Source organism: Primulina eburnea, chromosome 15 (genome assembly GCF_022965805.1).
Source record: "Primulina eburnea isolate SZY01 chromosome 15, ASM2296580v1, whole genome shotgun sequence".
Classification (NCBI taxonomy): Eukaryota; Viridiplantae; Streptophyta; class Magnoliopsida; order Lamiales; family Gesneriaceae; genus Primulina; species Primulina eburnea.
Window position 1 is genome coordinate 2,012,200 of NC_133115.1, and position 15,941 is coordinate 2,028,140.

The 15,941-nt window shown below is 32.7% G+C and overlaps 2 protein-coding genes across 7 annotated transcripts; both read right to left on the minus strand.

The window, feature by feature from the left end:
• Nucleotides 1-578: 578 nt before the first annotated feature.
• On the minus strand, nucleotides 579-3,515 carry LOC140814629 (protein RMD5 homolog). 6 transcript variants are annotated; one of them, XM_073173667.1, is made up of 4 exons: nucleotides 3,354-3,499; nucleotides 2,728-2,781; nucleotides 2,484-2,566; nucleotides 579-1,865 (listed from the first exon to the last, which is right to left on the minus strand). In XM_073173667.1, the coding sequence occupies exon 4, from the start codon at nucleotides 1,850-1,852 to the stop codon at nucleotides 701-703; it is 1,152 nt and encodes a 383-aa protein (XP_073029768.1). In that variant the 5' UTR covers nucleotides 1,853-1,865; nucleotides 2,484-2,566; nucleotides 2,728-2,781; nucleotides 3,354-3,499; the 3' UTR covers nucleotides 579-700. The 6 variants fall into 6 exon arrangements, with proteins under 6 accessions (XP_073029768.1, XP_073029767.1, XP_073029769.1 ...); XM_073173666.1 differs by having other exon boundaries at nucleotides 2,728-2,807; XM_073173668.1 differs by lacking the exon at nucleotides 2,728-2,781.
• Nucleotides 3,516-5,469: 1,954 nt separating this feature from the next.
• LOC140814733 (transcription factor bHLH25-like) lies at nucleotides 5,470-7,718 on the minus strand. The gene is made up of 4 exons (XM_073173817.1): nucleotides 7,604-7,718; nucleotides 6,977-7,426; nucleotides 5,991-6,356; nucleotides 5,470-5,769 (listed from the first exon to the last, which is right to left on the minus strand). The coding sequence occupies exons 1-4, from the start codon at nucleotides 7,640-7,642 to the stop codon at nucleotides 5,692-5,694; spliced, it is 933 nt and encodes a 310-aa protein (XP_073029918.1). The 5' UTR covers nucleotides 7,643-7,718; the 3' UTR covers nucleotides 5,470-5,691.
• Between the last annotated feature and the right edge of the window lie 8,223 nt (nucleotides 7,719-15,941).

Consider the following 15,941-nt stretch of genomic DNA (forward strand, 5'->3'; position numbering starts at 1 on the left):
AAATTTGAAATTCATAAAAATGAGGGAAATCCTGGATTTGCATAAAAACATTCAAGTATTGGAAAAAATTAGGAGTGCAGTGCGCACTTCTTGCCCACTGTGGTTGTGCCTCTGTATTTTAGACATGAGCTATATTATTTCTGACATATGTATAATGTTTGAAAGTGAGGAAAGAACCATATAACCTATCTCCGGAGAAAATTGCTGCTCTTCTATATCATTGCATTCAAAGTTATATTTGTGAAAAGAAAGCTCTAGAAAGAAGTCGCAACGTAGTATGGTAACAATTTTACTTCATTAATATGATATATATTTATGACTTGTAATAACAATAATAAGTGGGTGAGGGCCAAGTGGAAATGTGTGGGTGTTTAAACTAACAAACATTGAAATGTGTCCATCTTACTTTGCAACTAAGATGTCACTTTTTTTTAATTTCTTTTTTATTATTTATACGTAAACACAATATATATCATGTCAAAGACGAGTGTGTCATACATTATAAGATAAGATTTTTCATCAACTCTATATATATAGGACATGTATGAATCAGATTATCCACTACAGAATTCAAAAGATTGGAGACCGTGCATCGAGCAGAAATCTCATTTGAGCTAAAATGTATTGACATATTTGGGAAAACAGTATCTACAAAATGTCAAATGTTTGTTTGAACAAGAAAAATCAAGATCCTACCATATCAGAAATACAATTGCCTGCATTGTGCTGCTGAAGCATCTAGAGGGCAGTATGGACACTTGAAACCCCGAGAATTTCCTTTCGAGAGTTTGTGGATGGACTGCTTGCATAGTACGTGCCCACACGGCAACATCATAGGCGGATTTTCTTCACTAGCCTGCTCGCGACTCACGGGGCACACAAAGACTGAATGAAATCGAAATTCTTCCCCCAACTCGACTGCTACGGGTAACTGTTTCATATCTTGCCACTCCTGTGTATTTGGAGACATAAAGTTGACCAATTTTAAGAGTGTAGGCAGCCCTTCTAATCCAGCTGCCAAAGCAACTTTCAGAGGGTTCTGGAAGGATTGTCCAGCGAAATTGCAGAATGTCCGCATAATCTCACCAGCCAGTTCTTCCCAAAGGACTGGGGAGACCAAATCAGCATATGGAGATTTTTCGAGCTTTGCTCCCCACAGTAGGCTACCCATTAGCTTTTGTAACTCTGTCATGTGACAAGAAGCTAGAGGACCAAGGTGCATTCTGGCGTATTTGAGAGCGCCGGCCCGGCCTTGATTCTGTAAAATGTCTACAAACTGCAGCTTGTGAAGTTTTAGCTCAAGATCAGAACCAGATTCGTTAAGTTTGTCACGGTTTGCAGCGACCCAACTGAGAGCAGGCTCAAAATTTCTACACTTAATGCCCTCCAGAATTTCATGTATTTCTTTAAATTGCAACTTCAGGGAAATTGGTTCATCTTCACCAGCTTCTTTTAGTAAGCAGTCTACGATATCAAATTGACCTTCACGGTAGAAGTGGTTGATGATGATCTGATTAACTATACCCGGTTCAAAATCAATATCTCTACATGCCTTTGATATGTCAGGATTAAATAATTTCTCAAGAAGCTTCTGAAACTTGGTGATATTTATATTGAGTTCTCGCAGCATTCCAACAGATTGATTGTTCGAGCCAACCACTGCATCCTTGGCCTTTTGATTTGCGAGAATTAATCGCTGATGAATGTCAGCCGCTTTACCTGATTGAATACTCGATAACGTATGCTCGATTTCCTGACTAACTTGGTCGATCAATTCTTTGGTCAATGAACATGATAGCTTTTGCTTTTTTGCTATCCTCTCAAATGAATCTTTAAAAGTATTCAGCTCCATACTTAACAAGCTTCTGGAAAAAGCAGCTCAAATAGATTTAATCGGAGGAACAAGATACTGCATAATTAAGGATGCTGAGTACTTGGGCAGTGATCAAACTATTACACAGATAAGGTATTGTGGCCGCTATAACACCTAGTTCATGACAATGGATGGTATACAATCTAAACAACAAAAAAGTCTGGAAAGAGCTATTGTGGGTAGATGGCAATTTAAATTTAAAAGATCCACAAAAACCAGTAACTTGTTCCACTAATTCACGTAAAGTTCAAGACCGCAAACTATAACATATTATCTTCCATATTCAAATTATTTCTGATCATTCAGGGGAGCACTGGTTATTTGAGAAAATCAGTAAATTAATTTACATTCCCAAGGTTAGCCCGAACATTTTAGATTATATTCTCAAGATAATAAACTCCATAACTGGAAAAAAGCAAAGAAAATGCTAAAGTTGGAGTATTTTACAATGACTACAAGGATGTCAGAATATCACATTGAATTCATTTCCAAGATGAAATTTTCAAATATCTGAAAAAATTGCAGGTACAAAATGGATAGATTCTGTAAAAGTCCTATATTACTAAATTCACTGATATTAACAATTATTAGCATATTAATAAAGACAGACCTGTCTAAGTGACTCTCTTGGAAATATGTCAGTTCCCTACTTTCAATATAAAACTACCATGCCCAAGTCAAATAATTTGTCCCCTGCAAATAATTTACAAGGATAAATACATCATTTGCCCTTACTGGATCCTTCAAATTAATTCTCAGTTTTCCAGTCCAAGTAGTCTTTATTACTCCAACCATTTTATGACAAAAAAATTAAGTATTGGAATGAATACAAAATCATGAATTGTAAATCTCACCTAAACAGAAATGGTAAGGATGTAAATCTCAGTCAACCTCAGAATGTAGGATCACTGAATATAACACAACATACATAAACCTAGTCGGGCCAATAGCCGGAAAATTGATCGATTTGATAATTCCGTGCGATGAATAACAAAACCACAATCATTAAATAAGAAGAAAAGAAGAGAAGACTACATCAATTAAATAGGAAGTATAATATTTATTCTTGCAAGAATGAATGGATTCGTTTCATCATGAATAAAATCCAAATCTATTGAAACGTAAAGAAGATCAGCATTCTTGTTTTCCTCCAGTTTCCCAGGGCAGAAAACGCAGAAATATTCAACAAATCTCGAAACCCCCCCACTAATTCAAGACAGCCACAAGTATTTGAAGAAAACTGAGCAATAAAAGTACATCGAAGTCGAAACAAATGCTTAAACAATAAATTCAAAACAAATTCCATATCTTTCTCGGGAAAATAGTTTGTAATCAAAGAATCAACCAATCATGTATGCCCCCTACACTGAAGAACTTAATCAAAGAAAAATTCAAATTTCAAGAATCAATAGCTTGACAAAAATGAAACGAAAGCGTTAAAAGAATTATTATTATTTTTTAAAAAAATTGATATACATACCGAAATCAATGATTCCGAAGCGGATTTGTGAACGGAACTGTGGAGTGACTATAGCGAGTGGCGTGAGATATCAGAAAAGTTTTTGGGTTCTTCCGCCCGAAGGTAGAACGACAAGCGAAACCAAAGAACCCTCGGCCAGAGTTCCAAACTTTTATGGTATGTTTGACTAGTAAAAAATTAGATTTGGATTCTCTGATTTAGATTACATTTTAAATTTATGGATTTAAAATTCTATTAGGATGGTTTGGTAAAATTTAAAAATTTACTCATTCAAACTAATTTATTTTATATTAAAATTTGTATTGTTATTTTTAAAATTGATTTGTTATTAACAATATTTATGTAAATTTTTCCTTTTTTTATCAAAGATTTATTTTATTTTCGAACATAAACGTCTCGGATTTTACTATACATAATATGTTGTCCATTGTAGAATATATTTCATTTGAGAAATATTTCGAAAAGATTATGTTTTATAATTAATTTCAAATAAAATATTTTTATTAGAAATCGTTTGAATAATGTATTGTTAGCTATATATGAAAAGAATATTTGATTCTTTTGTTATTTTGCCGTATTTTACTTTTATAGATTATAAGATCTTGATTAATTTATTTCTAAATGATAATATCTTGCTATTATATGATTTATTTTTAATATGATTTTTACTTCTAAGATATTTTATCCTTATTTAAAAGAGTTTTATCTCTAATGAGATAGAGAGACTGAGTGTCTTTGGGTGGTCGATGAATGAGCTTTTGCATATAAGAAAAATACAAGAGCCGAGCATATTTTGATGAGAAGCTTTTGTATGAAAGGTTGATCACTTTGCACAGCTGCTGGAGTTTTTCTGAACATATATAGAGTTCAGAGTTGAAGATTTTCGTGTGAAGAGTTTGTGTGATTGATTCACATACTTACCGTATTACTGATTGGTGTCGACGATACTCAAGAATAACACTACATGGGTCAATAGTGGTTTTGTTTGGTTTTAAGCAACATGTCTTTTTGTTTTATGCATCTAGTATTTACTTTGAGTTTTTGATGCATTTTAATTCCTTAGACAATGTCAAAGAATTTAGTTTTGTTAAAATCACTAGTATTGTTTTGTGTAAACGATTTACATATTTTCTAGTGAATTTTTGACATATGAGACATTGCACTTCGTACTTGTGCGTAAGTTATATCTGGTATCTATTTATTAAAGTTATACTTCTGTGTCGCCCCATGTTGTGTTCTGGTGTTAACAATATCCAAGCACAACATTAACTAATGATACATACAGTTTAATTTATTTCATGTTTGTTTATGATCAACAACGTCCTTTCAATATAGAGTAGGTCTCATGTGAGACCGTCTCACGGATCTTAATCCGTGAGACGGGTCAACCCTACCCATATTCACAATAAAAAGTAATACTCTTAGCATAAAAAGTAATACTTATTCATGGATGACCCAAATAAGAGATCCGTCTCACAAATATGACCCATGAGACCGTCTCACACAAGTTTTTGCCTTCAATATAAATGAATATAAAAAGTAATTTTGGATTAGATAAATATTAGAGATAAGAATGTATAATTTTTTTATTTATTTACCAACATATCATAATCACTTTTAAAAAAATAGAGTTAAAACTAATTTTATTATTCATATAGTTTCAATTAAATTATTTCATCTCATAAATCAAGCGATGCCTTACTGTTTTTACATTTTTGTTTCATCCTCTTTCATTTTATTATTTACATATCCTACATCATTTATTATATCATTCTCCGACTGTACATCCAAATCGTGGTATCCGTAAATTAGAGGAATATGGGTGCAAGCAAACGAGCAGTCGAAGCACGCATGCATGCATGTAATGACCAAATGGTGTCTATATATATCAAAGATAGTAGAACTAGGAAGAACAATTGGAAATTTAAGGAATTGCTGCAATAATACGCACATATCAAATGATCCACAGTGCATCATGCAAATTCATTAGTGTATGAAACGTCAACGAATTCGATTAATCAGTCACAAAATAGAGGGACCTGATTAAGAAACGCATTAATTCTCGTACAAATCTCTGGATTTCAATCCACCAAGGTGTGAGCGATTGATTATTCACTATACAAACAGAAGGCCGGGTGAAGAAACATGGTCAATCGAAAAAAAACGAGGTGTGGAAGAAGCCATTTTCGGTGGGGGGAAAAAGAAAGCATGAAGGCCAGAGCAAAACAAGATGAGTAATGGGGTTGAAATGGTGAAAATTAAGGTGGCAGGGTTAAATAATATTCATAGGCAGGAAATGCTTGGGAGGCAGAAAGAACCAAGATTTCTTCAACTTAATTCACTTCAGGTTTGTTTGGAGAGCAGTACACAAGTTCTGGACTAGTTCCCTTGTGTTCGTGGTAGTGTCTTCATCCTTCTGCACAACGTTATATGGAACAAAAAGTTAATTAATTAATGTTCAAGTGAATCTGATTTGCATTTCGTTCGATATTCGTCGTAGTCGACTAGCTGTAACTTGTAAGTGGCGATGCATGCAGCGAAATATGAAAGTTCAAGAAGATATGTATATATATTTAAATAAATCTGTTTTGAAACATTATGATGTGAGATGAATATATAGGTGGGATGTGGAAGTACCTTAGCCATCACTACTATATAAAGAGCCGAGTCTCCAAAGGTAATAGCATTGCTGTTTACTACTGATAACTTCAGCTTCTCGATTTCAGCAACTGTTTTCTCCAGCAAACCATTTCTTTTCACGCATTGAATGTTGATCAGGACATCGTTTTCTGAGAATCTTGCCTCGATTTCGGGGAGGGGTTCTGCAATGATGGGGGCACTTTTATGATCCGAGGAAGAATTCTCGGAACAATGCAGATGTTTCTTGGCGAAGACGACAGATTCGATGGATTTGTTCTTGGTTTGATGCTCAAGAATCTTCAGCCTTTCTTGGAGTTGTTTGGTGTACTTGATGGCATCTCCGAGAATAGAAGCTTTGTCCATCTGTTTGTGAAAAAACCCAAGTTTAATCATTATAGATTCAACTTTTGCCTACTATATGTTTGCTTATAGTTGGATAATTTGAGTCCAATTTAGGACTCACGACGCAGATAAACATCAATATATTAGTTCGAGTGAACAATTACTCTCCCGAAACTTACATCTTTTATGATCGAAAACTTGTCGTTCTAACAAAGTTATAGCTAAACATACCAATGTTATGCAAATCATATTAGGGTTCCCTCTTTTATCCCGAAACGCACAACTTGCTATAACAATATGGCTCAAGCAACTCTGGCGTGCCACGATCGTGCTATGAAAAAAGGTTCAACGAGCTGGAGAAGTACGTGAGCGTTTGATCAATGATCATGAGTTTGACTCATTAACAACACATTCTCGAGAGTCTGTCGCACGTGATTTGTCCAATGCGATTTACCTAGGTAGCATGGTTTGTAGGCTACTACTGATATAATCTATGAGTTTATCTCATATGCACCGAAATCACATAATAAAAAGAAATAGAAATAAGGTTTAAGCTTTCATAAATTATAGATGGTATAGTTTTTTTTTATTATTATATTAATATTTTTCAGCAGATTAGTATAGGTTGAAGTAAAGAGAACCTTTTTCAGATCAGGGACAAGAGCAGACAGATCTATGAATCTTTGGGTGAGTTTTTCTCTCCTTTTCCTCTCAGCTAAAACATTGTCCTTCGTCCTTGTGTCATTGCTGACTCTCTTAGCTCCTTGGCAAGGTTTCAGCACGTGATTCTTGTTCCCGAACGAAGATTCGGAAATGACACACTCAGAGGGAAAATCCAGTGTCCATGCTTCCATTTTAGGCTTCGAAATTCCTTCGGTGAAGTAAAAAGTACTGGTGGAGGTGCTACTTCTGAGGTACTTGGATGGCTTGTTCGATTCGTATTGTGTCGACTCTGGTGCCCGTTCATGGTCCAGTCCCGCCTGCAGAGAGAAAGCTTGATGTGAATCTTCAAACATGGAACTGATTGAGACCGAGCCGAGATCGAATTCCAGGGGCCATTGATGGAAGAAACTCGGTTCATCCATTAATCCCTGCTAGGCATGAAGGCATATTTTCAACACACTATTGTATATATATAACTCTTACATCATGAAAATATATATAACATTTACACAAGGAAACTAATTTAAAAGTTTGGGGAAAACAAAAAACAGAAACGAGGTTGTTTTCAAGAAATGGTTCAGATTCTAACACGATGAATCTCTTACCAATTCAGCAGAGTTGCTTAAATTTGAAATCTCCATCATCACCAGTACTAGTCTGCAAGAGAATTGAGCCAAATTACGTGGAGAACTAATTATTTCTGATATACAATATTTTTCACTACAAATATATATATATATATATATATATATATATATATAATATATATATATATATATATATATATATATATATATATATATATATATATATATATATTCAATGAATTAGTTTGGTCTCCAATTAATGTTACCTTATTTTATTTTTGGAAGTCTTCTATTGTCGTTGGCTAGCTGATCAAGGCCGAGTTGCCCACTATTGTCCGATCCAGATCATGTGTGTGTGTGTATTTTTATTTATTTATTATTATTATGAGTGAGTCTCATGTGAACCGTCTCACGGATCATAATTTGTGAGACGTGTCAACCCTATTCATATTCACAATAAAAAGTAATACTTTTAGCATAAAAAGTAATATTTTTTCATGGGTGACACAAATAAGAGATTCGTCTCACAAATACGACCCGTGAGACCGTCTCACACAAGTTTTTGCCTATTATTATAAATTTTAAATTTAATATAAATCCGCAAAATAAATACCTAGTATCGAAATATGAGGTATGGATAAAATTGGAAAACAAATGGTGTGATAATACATAACAATGACGTTTAGTCTAAGCCCCTAATACTTTATAATATGGTAGATAATTTATGGTTAATAATAGTATATAACTATATATGTATACACGCTTAAAAAAAGGTCAAAAAAAAAAATTTGTCTTCAAGATAAAGGAATTGAATTTCAAGAGGGGATTTATAATTTGGATTTAAAATTATTTTAAATAAACTTTTCAATTGTGTTATCTATATTTGTTTCCGATTTTAGTTTTATATCGTTAAAATCGGGTTTCAATCATGTATCTTTTGATTTTGGTCATTTATCTTCAGAATTGCTGATGTGTTATAATAAAACGTTTATCAACAGATAAAACTGTTCACCAAAACATAACTTTATTTCTTTGTATTAATGACAGCGTAGAGTGCACCTACTTTCATTCTAATGGGTCGAGCTGTTAAACCTATGAGTCAGTGGAGGTGTTTGTCTATTTGCTGGTGTTGTCTCATATATATTAAATATTAGTCTTAACGTTTCCTTATCGTCAGCTATGTTCCCAGCAGACTCAGTATTACCTGGTAAGATGTGATATCACTCTTTTACGGTTCACCTAACCAATCCGACCAAACTTTGCAACGTCGCCAGCTTGAAGCACTAGAACTTCTTATATAAAGTTACAAATTTCATTATTACTCTCGCTCATGCACACTTAACCACACATGAATGTCACGTTGACACTCCATTAGCATCACATCAAAAGAAAAAACCCAACACGATGTGAGCCTCGCGCATGAACATCACCGCGTTGTTATTACACCAAAACCTTAATTTTCACGAGAAACTTGAATTGATCGATGAGCCGTACTATGTATACATTTAAAACGTTCAAATCCAGTCTCGTAATTTCTCAACGTGCCGTAAATGAACATTCTATATTTTTTTTAAAAAAAAAAATTAGGTCGGTGTGTAATGAGAACGTGCAACTTTGGCAAAACAAATGTTTAATGGGTAAGCTGGCTTGTATTTAAATTAATGATAATTAATTAAATTGGCTGACTTTAATTTAAACGAAGACTTTTTGTCGACATACCTATAATTATTTAATTTTGGCTTCGGAAAACTCCCATATTTTACGGGGTTTTGATTTGATATCTACGGTTGGTGAAACATTGGCAGTCGTGGATTTCCACGAAAATGGGTAGATTTATTTAAAAAAATCCAACATGTCGAAACGTAAAAAACGTTTGGAAAAGAAGATTGTAGTTATATCTAAATAAATTGATTAGTCCATGAATTTAGGAATGGTTTGAGACCTCTAAAAAAAATGGTTATTCACTTTTCGATTTAAGAATATCTGTGAGACGGGTCAACCTTACCCATATTCATAATATAAAGTAATAGTCTTAGCATAAAAAGTAATATTTTTTCATGGATGACCTAAATAAGAGATCTGTCTCACAAATACAACCCGTGAGACCGTCTCACACAAATTTTTGCCATTTAAAAAACTCATTTTCTTTGTGTGTATCTTTGTCCCGAATTTTGTTTCTACTTGATTTAATCTCAAATCTAGAAGATGGTATCATCCAAATATTTTTGTCTAATATAAATTTACATTTCACACCACAAGATCAAATGATTCAAATCCTATTTGCGATAAGTTTTGTTGTTGTAGTGTTTTTTAGTAGGTTTCTTGCGAGACGGTCATACAAATTTATTTGAGTATGTATCTTGTGAGATGGTATCACAAATCTTTATTTGTGAGAGCATAAAAAGTAATATTTTTTTATGGATGACCCAAATAAGAAATCTGTCTCATAAAATACGACCCGTGAGACCGTCTCACACAAGTTTTTACCAATTTATTTTTTTATTTTATGGGTCAACTCGATTCATATATTGAGCGAAAAATAATACTTTTGAAATAAAAAATAATTTATTTTCATGGATTGGGTCAGGTTAGAAATCTGTCCCACAAAATTAACATGTGATACACTCTCATATAATTTTTTGTGTCTTTAATAAAAAAAAGTAGTATTAAAATAATGTATTTATCAAACATTATACTTTAAGAAATTTCAGTTTTTCACTTTTATTTTCAAATAATGACAACTTCTTATTTTTCTTGTTTCTTCATAATTTAGAATAAAAATTGTATGCTTATACAAACATGCAAGATTAAACATCAAAACATAGTATATGATGTATGTAAGAGAATTATACTTTGAATTCACAACGGATTGGAATTGGTTGAACTTTCTCCACATATTTATTATTTTAATATAATATAAGAGTGTAAATAACAAGAAATTAGGGGGATTATTAATGCGTGAGATTCAACTCTATGAAATAAAACCCTTGAAACCACAAGTATCGGTGGAGGACCGAGAAACCACTCGACCTCGTACATCCGTAACCGTGACAATGGCATTAATTCATTTTCATAATTCCATTAGGCCAAAGTCTCTAATATGACAATTGAATGACTTATAATTTATCTGACATTATGATCTTAAGTTTGAAACTACGTTGCAGATTCAAAATCTATTTGTAAAAAATTACTCGAAAAAAGAAAAAAAAGTCTTTAATACACAATTGTTGTGATGTCCCAATATTGTACTATTTTTCAACATAAAGAATTCAAACCAATAAAATTTATTATTCTTTTCCCCTAAAAACTGTCAAACAATTTGACTTAAAAGTACTTAAATTTTAACACGAAAAAAATTAGATTAATGGGTTTGAGAATTTAAACTATTTTCTATTTTATTAATGAAAAATAATAATAATGAAAACTAGGGTTATTCTATTTGTTAAATTGATAAAATTCAGTTTGCCCCATCAACTGATATTTTTAACATAAACATTAACACAGTCAAAATAAAATTATATTTTATTCATTTCTTTACAACATTTGTGTAACTATAGTAGTAGTAAATTGAGTAGATCTTTTGTGAGACGGTCTCACGAATCTCTTTCTGTGAGACAGGTCAACTCTACCGATATTCACTATAAAAAATAATAATATTAGCATAGAAAGTAATACTTTTTTATGGATGACTCAAATAAGAGATCCGTCTCACAAAATGAGACACAAATTTTTGTCTAGTAAATTATTCACCGAAAACAAATTTATCCTCGACAATATAAAAATAGTAGAGGTCTCTTGTGAGAAGATTTATCTGGCGAGACGGCTCAATCCAGCTCATATTTACAATAATAAGTAATAATTTGACATAAAAAATAATATTTTTTATGGGTAACCTAAATAAAATATTATTCTCACAAAATTGACTAATGAGACAGTCTTATAAAGTTTTTGTGTATAAAAAATACAATGGAATTAAATGTGACTGACTTGTTATGAATTGTGATATCAATAATTAGACACGACAGGATTTGTTCCATGATTTTATCACTATAAAAAAATGTCAATATCAGTGAGAGAAGACTAACCAATTAAAGACTATTAATTATTAAACGTCAAATGTTGCGATTAAACTCTCATCCTTTCGTTGTCGAGTAGTTTTTTTGTCGTTTTCAAGGCTTAATTTTCGGAAAACTCTAATTTTAATATTATATATTTATTTATTTTCAATTTGATTCATCTATTCAATCTTCAATTTTGGTTTGTTATCCTTATTTTTATTTTGTGATTTAGTCATTTTTAACGTTGTTACTAAAATATCAAGGATATGGAGCTGCCATATGTTGGAAAAAAAGGTATTCAATTGCCAAAAAATATTATTATTAGTATAAAGAGTAGGTCTCATGTGAGACGATCTTATACATTTATATTTGTGAGATGTGTTGATCCAATCAATACCCGTTATTATTATTATTATAAAAAACACGTTTTATGGGAGACGATATCACACATCTATATTTGTGAGATGTATCGATCTAATAAATATCCGGGGTGAAAATTAATATTTTTTACATAAAAAAATAAATTTTTTTATATCATTAGGATTGAGTAGGATACCCATTTTCCAAATTTATCCGCGATACGATGACATATGAGTTTTTGTCTATTATAAAAAAGTTAATCTTTTGACTTTTAACATCCCATGTTGTATTATTATTATGTTAAAGATTATTGAAACAAATAATATAAATATCTCATGAAACGGTTTCACGGATATATATCTAGTTAATCTGGTTCATATTTTAAGTGAAAATCAATACTTCTTACATAAAAAATAATTTTTTCACGAGTTAGGTGACTCAGATTAGGTAACATATTTGTCTCACAAAATTAATATGTAAGACGATCTCATGTGATTTTTTTTTGTGATAATTATAATTTACAAGTGGAAAATAATAATTTCATCTCAATCAATAAAATTGTAGAATAGGGTTGTTTGATCTTGAGTACGGATTTATATTAGATTAATGACATGGCAAAAACTTGTGTGAGACGGTCTCACGGGTCATATTCGTGAGACGGATCTCTTATTTGGGTCACCCATGAAAAAGTATTACTTTTTATGCTAAGAGTATTACTTTTTATTGTGAATATGGGTAGGGTTGACCCGTCTCACGAATTATGATCCGTGAGACGGTCTCACATGAGACTCACTCTAATGACATAGTTATTTTTTTAATATGTTACGATAAATATTTATATATAGATCCACTAAATATTCCATACCCTAAGACGATATCTGATTATGTTTTTATTTTATGTATAATCATGCGAGAGTTGCTTAAACGGGCAACTTTGAGGTCTCCTTTTATACGCCATTTTAATATATATATATATATATATATATATATATATATATATATATATATATATATATATATATAGATAAAATATATATATAATATATATATATATATATATATATATATATATATATATATATATATATATATATATATATATATATATATATATATATATATATATATAGAGAGAGAGAGAGAGGAAGGCTAAAATTTATATTATATTAGTTTATTAAAATGTTTTTAACATTGATATCGTATATTAAATTTTTTTTTTCCCGATATTCTAATATAATTAGCCAACGTTTGGATATATTAAATAAAAGAACCCAATTAAATTGTTTTTAAAAAGGATATTGTATGCGATTTGTTAAAAAAATTAGTTTCCTTTATTTCAATGTAGCTAAAATTTCCCATCCTATAACGATACACTGATTCTTCGAAAAATTAGAACAATTTCCCCGATGAGACTAACCAAATTGCTGTAATAAGTAGAGTAATTCTTTTGTGAGACGGTCTCACGAATCTTTATCTATGAGACAGATCAGCTCTACTGATATTCATAATAAAAAGTAATAATTTTTCATGGATGACCCAAATAAGATAAATGTCTCACAAAATATGACACGTGAGACCGTTTTACACAAGTTTTTGCCTAATAAGTAAGCGTTTAATCAATAGTTAGAAGTTAAAATTTTATTATCAACAATTTTTTTGAACGAGTTTATCACACAAGATTTATCTAATATAATTTACTTAGTCAGCTTCGATTCACTCGTAGGATCCGGGAGGGACGAAGTTTTGGGCGTTGAGATGGAAGGGCCTCGGATTATCAAGTCAAACGGCTTGTGCAGTCTTAGGCTTTTTATTGTTTGAATAATAATAAAGTTGCAAACTAATCCACAAATCCGAAGTTCGGGTTCAGAGTACTGTCAAGAGTGAAATGGCGATGGCCCATTTTAGAATTGTACAGCCCAACTAAATTCAAGCCCAGCCCATAAAAGGGTGGTAGGTAGGGATGTAAATGAGCCGAACTGTTCGCGAGTTTTTCGGATCTCAGCTCGTTAAAAAGCTCGTTCGGACTCGTTCGTTAAGCTTATCGAGCCGAGCCCGAGCCATATTTTGGGCTCGACAATTTTGTGGAGCCGAGCTTGAGATTAATGATGTTCGGTTCGTTAGCTCGTGAACATGTTCGATAATAGGTTCGTGAGCTCAAAATTGAGCTCGGCTCGTTATGCTGGCTCGTGAGCTCGGCTCGTTTAAGTGGTTCACGGGAGTTGCTGGTGTAAAAAAAGGGGGATATCAGCGACGGTTTCTTAAAACCCGTCGCTATTATAGCGACGGTTTACATAAAACCGTCGCTATAATAGCGACTGTTATGAATAAACCGTCGCCGATTTATATCAGCGACGATTTTGGGGTTTCGGGTTTAGGGTTTTAGCAAATAAATTGTCGCGTTTAGAGTCGTTTGTAACATTTGCACTTAGTCATCTTGAGTGTTTATTAAATTGATATATCTGTTGTCCTTACAATCGAAAAAAATATCAGAACAAACCATATTTAGACGAAATTACAAACCATTTGTGTTTTCTAATAAAAAGTACAAAATTGTGGATGTCAATCGAAAAAAAAAGTCTTGGATACTACGAACCATTTATGTTTCCTACGCAAGCCTCGCAAGTTGTGTATTTGACTTATCCAACAACGAAGAGAGCAGAATTAGATTGGATGCATGTGAGTACTCTACGTAGGCGAGCTTATGTCACTGATGTTGAGCCAAATACTGAGCATAATCAAATTGATGCGAACGATGCATTTCAAAACAACGAAAGTGGACCTCATGACATCTCAACTCAATTTCTTTTATCGTCTCAAAATCTAGTCGATGTTAATGTTATGTACGACAACGAAATTGATTTGAACTGAAAGTGAAATAGAAGAGGTTCAATATTCGAGCGACGATGTTCGTGACATTTATTGAATTGTACTTTGGAAAAAATATATATTTCATTAATTATAAATGTTAATGTTTTACAATTATTGAATTTATTTTAGCGAGCACGACATGGCAGAGATCCAATGTCTTGGGAGCTATACGTTCACACACATCGACATGCAGATGGATCTTTCGTTGACACGCGATTCGCCTGCTCCACGTAAGTTTATTAAATTTCGTTATTCTCATCAACGTTACATTAAGAAAATTCAATTTGATTCATTTTAAATCAACATCACAGGGGGAGATGTAGCGCTACATGCCTGATTCATTTTGTATGAAACACTTGTATTATTATTTGCAGATTAATAATATGATTACATTTCTCAAATTTTGTTAATTTTTTTTCGATTATACAGCACAATATATTTTTATTTCATATTTAAATAATCATAACATTTTAAAAAAAAACATTTAGCGGCGGTTTTTGTTCAAACCGTCGCGACATTAGCGACGGGTTTTATAAAACCCGTCGCTAATGGCGACATGTTTGACATACTGTCGCTATTATAGCGACAGTCTAAAATAACCGTCGCTTTTTGCCGACGATGTCTGTAGCTAGCGCTATTTGCGACATTGTAGAAAAACGTCGTCGATCAAATCGGCGACGGTTAATCATAACCTTCGCTGTTGGCGACGGTTTAAGAAAAACGTCGTCGATCCAGATCGGCCACGTTTTTGTAAATACCCGTCGCTATTAGCGACGTTTGTGTCTATACCCGTCGCTATTAGCGACGCTTTTAATCAAAACTCGTCGCTATTAGCGAACCCGAGCCAGGCTCATTAAACAAGATAAACGAGCCATTAACAAGCCGAGCTCGAGCCGAGCCCGAACTTCATAAATTCCGAACGAGCCGAGCCCGAGCCGAGAAAATAATGAAACGAGCCGAGCCCGAGCCAGCTACTGCTCGGCTCGGCTCATTTACATCCCTAGTGGTGTTTCTTTAGAATTAGTTTAATAACATTATTATATGTTAAAATTCGAGATATTTACCGAATT

What these genes read in the sequence shown, in the direction of transcription:
- LOC140814629 (XM_073173665.1), bottom strand. Translation starts at nt 1,852, where the DNA reads ATGGAGCTGAATACTTTTAAAGATTCATTTGAGAGGATAGCAAAAAAG.
- LOC140814733 (XM_073173817.1), bottom strand. Translation starts at nt 7,642, where the DNA reads ATGATGGAGATTTCAAATTTAAGCAACTCTGCTGAATTG. An exon ending in TAAGCAACTCTGCTGAATTG is followed by an intron (nt 7,427 to 7,603) that starts GTAAGAGATTCA and finishes CATGCCTAGCAG; the next exon opens with GGATTAATGGATGAACCGAG. An exon ending in ATATAGTAGTGATGGCTAAG is followed by an intron (nt 5,770 to 5,990) that starts GTACTTCCACAT and finishes AACGTTGTGCAG; the next exon opens with AAGGATGAAGACACTACCAC.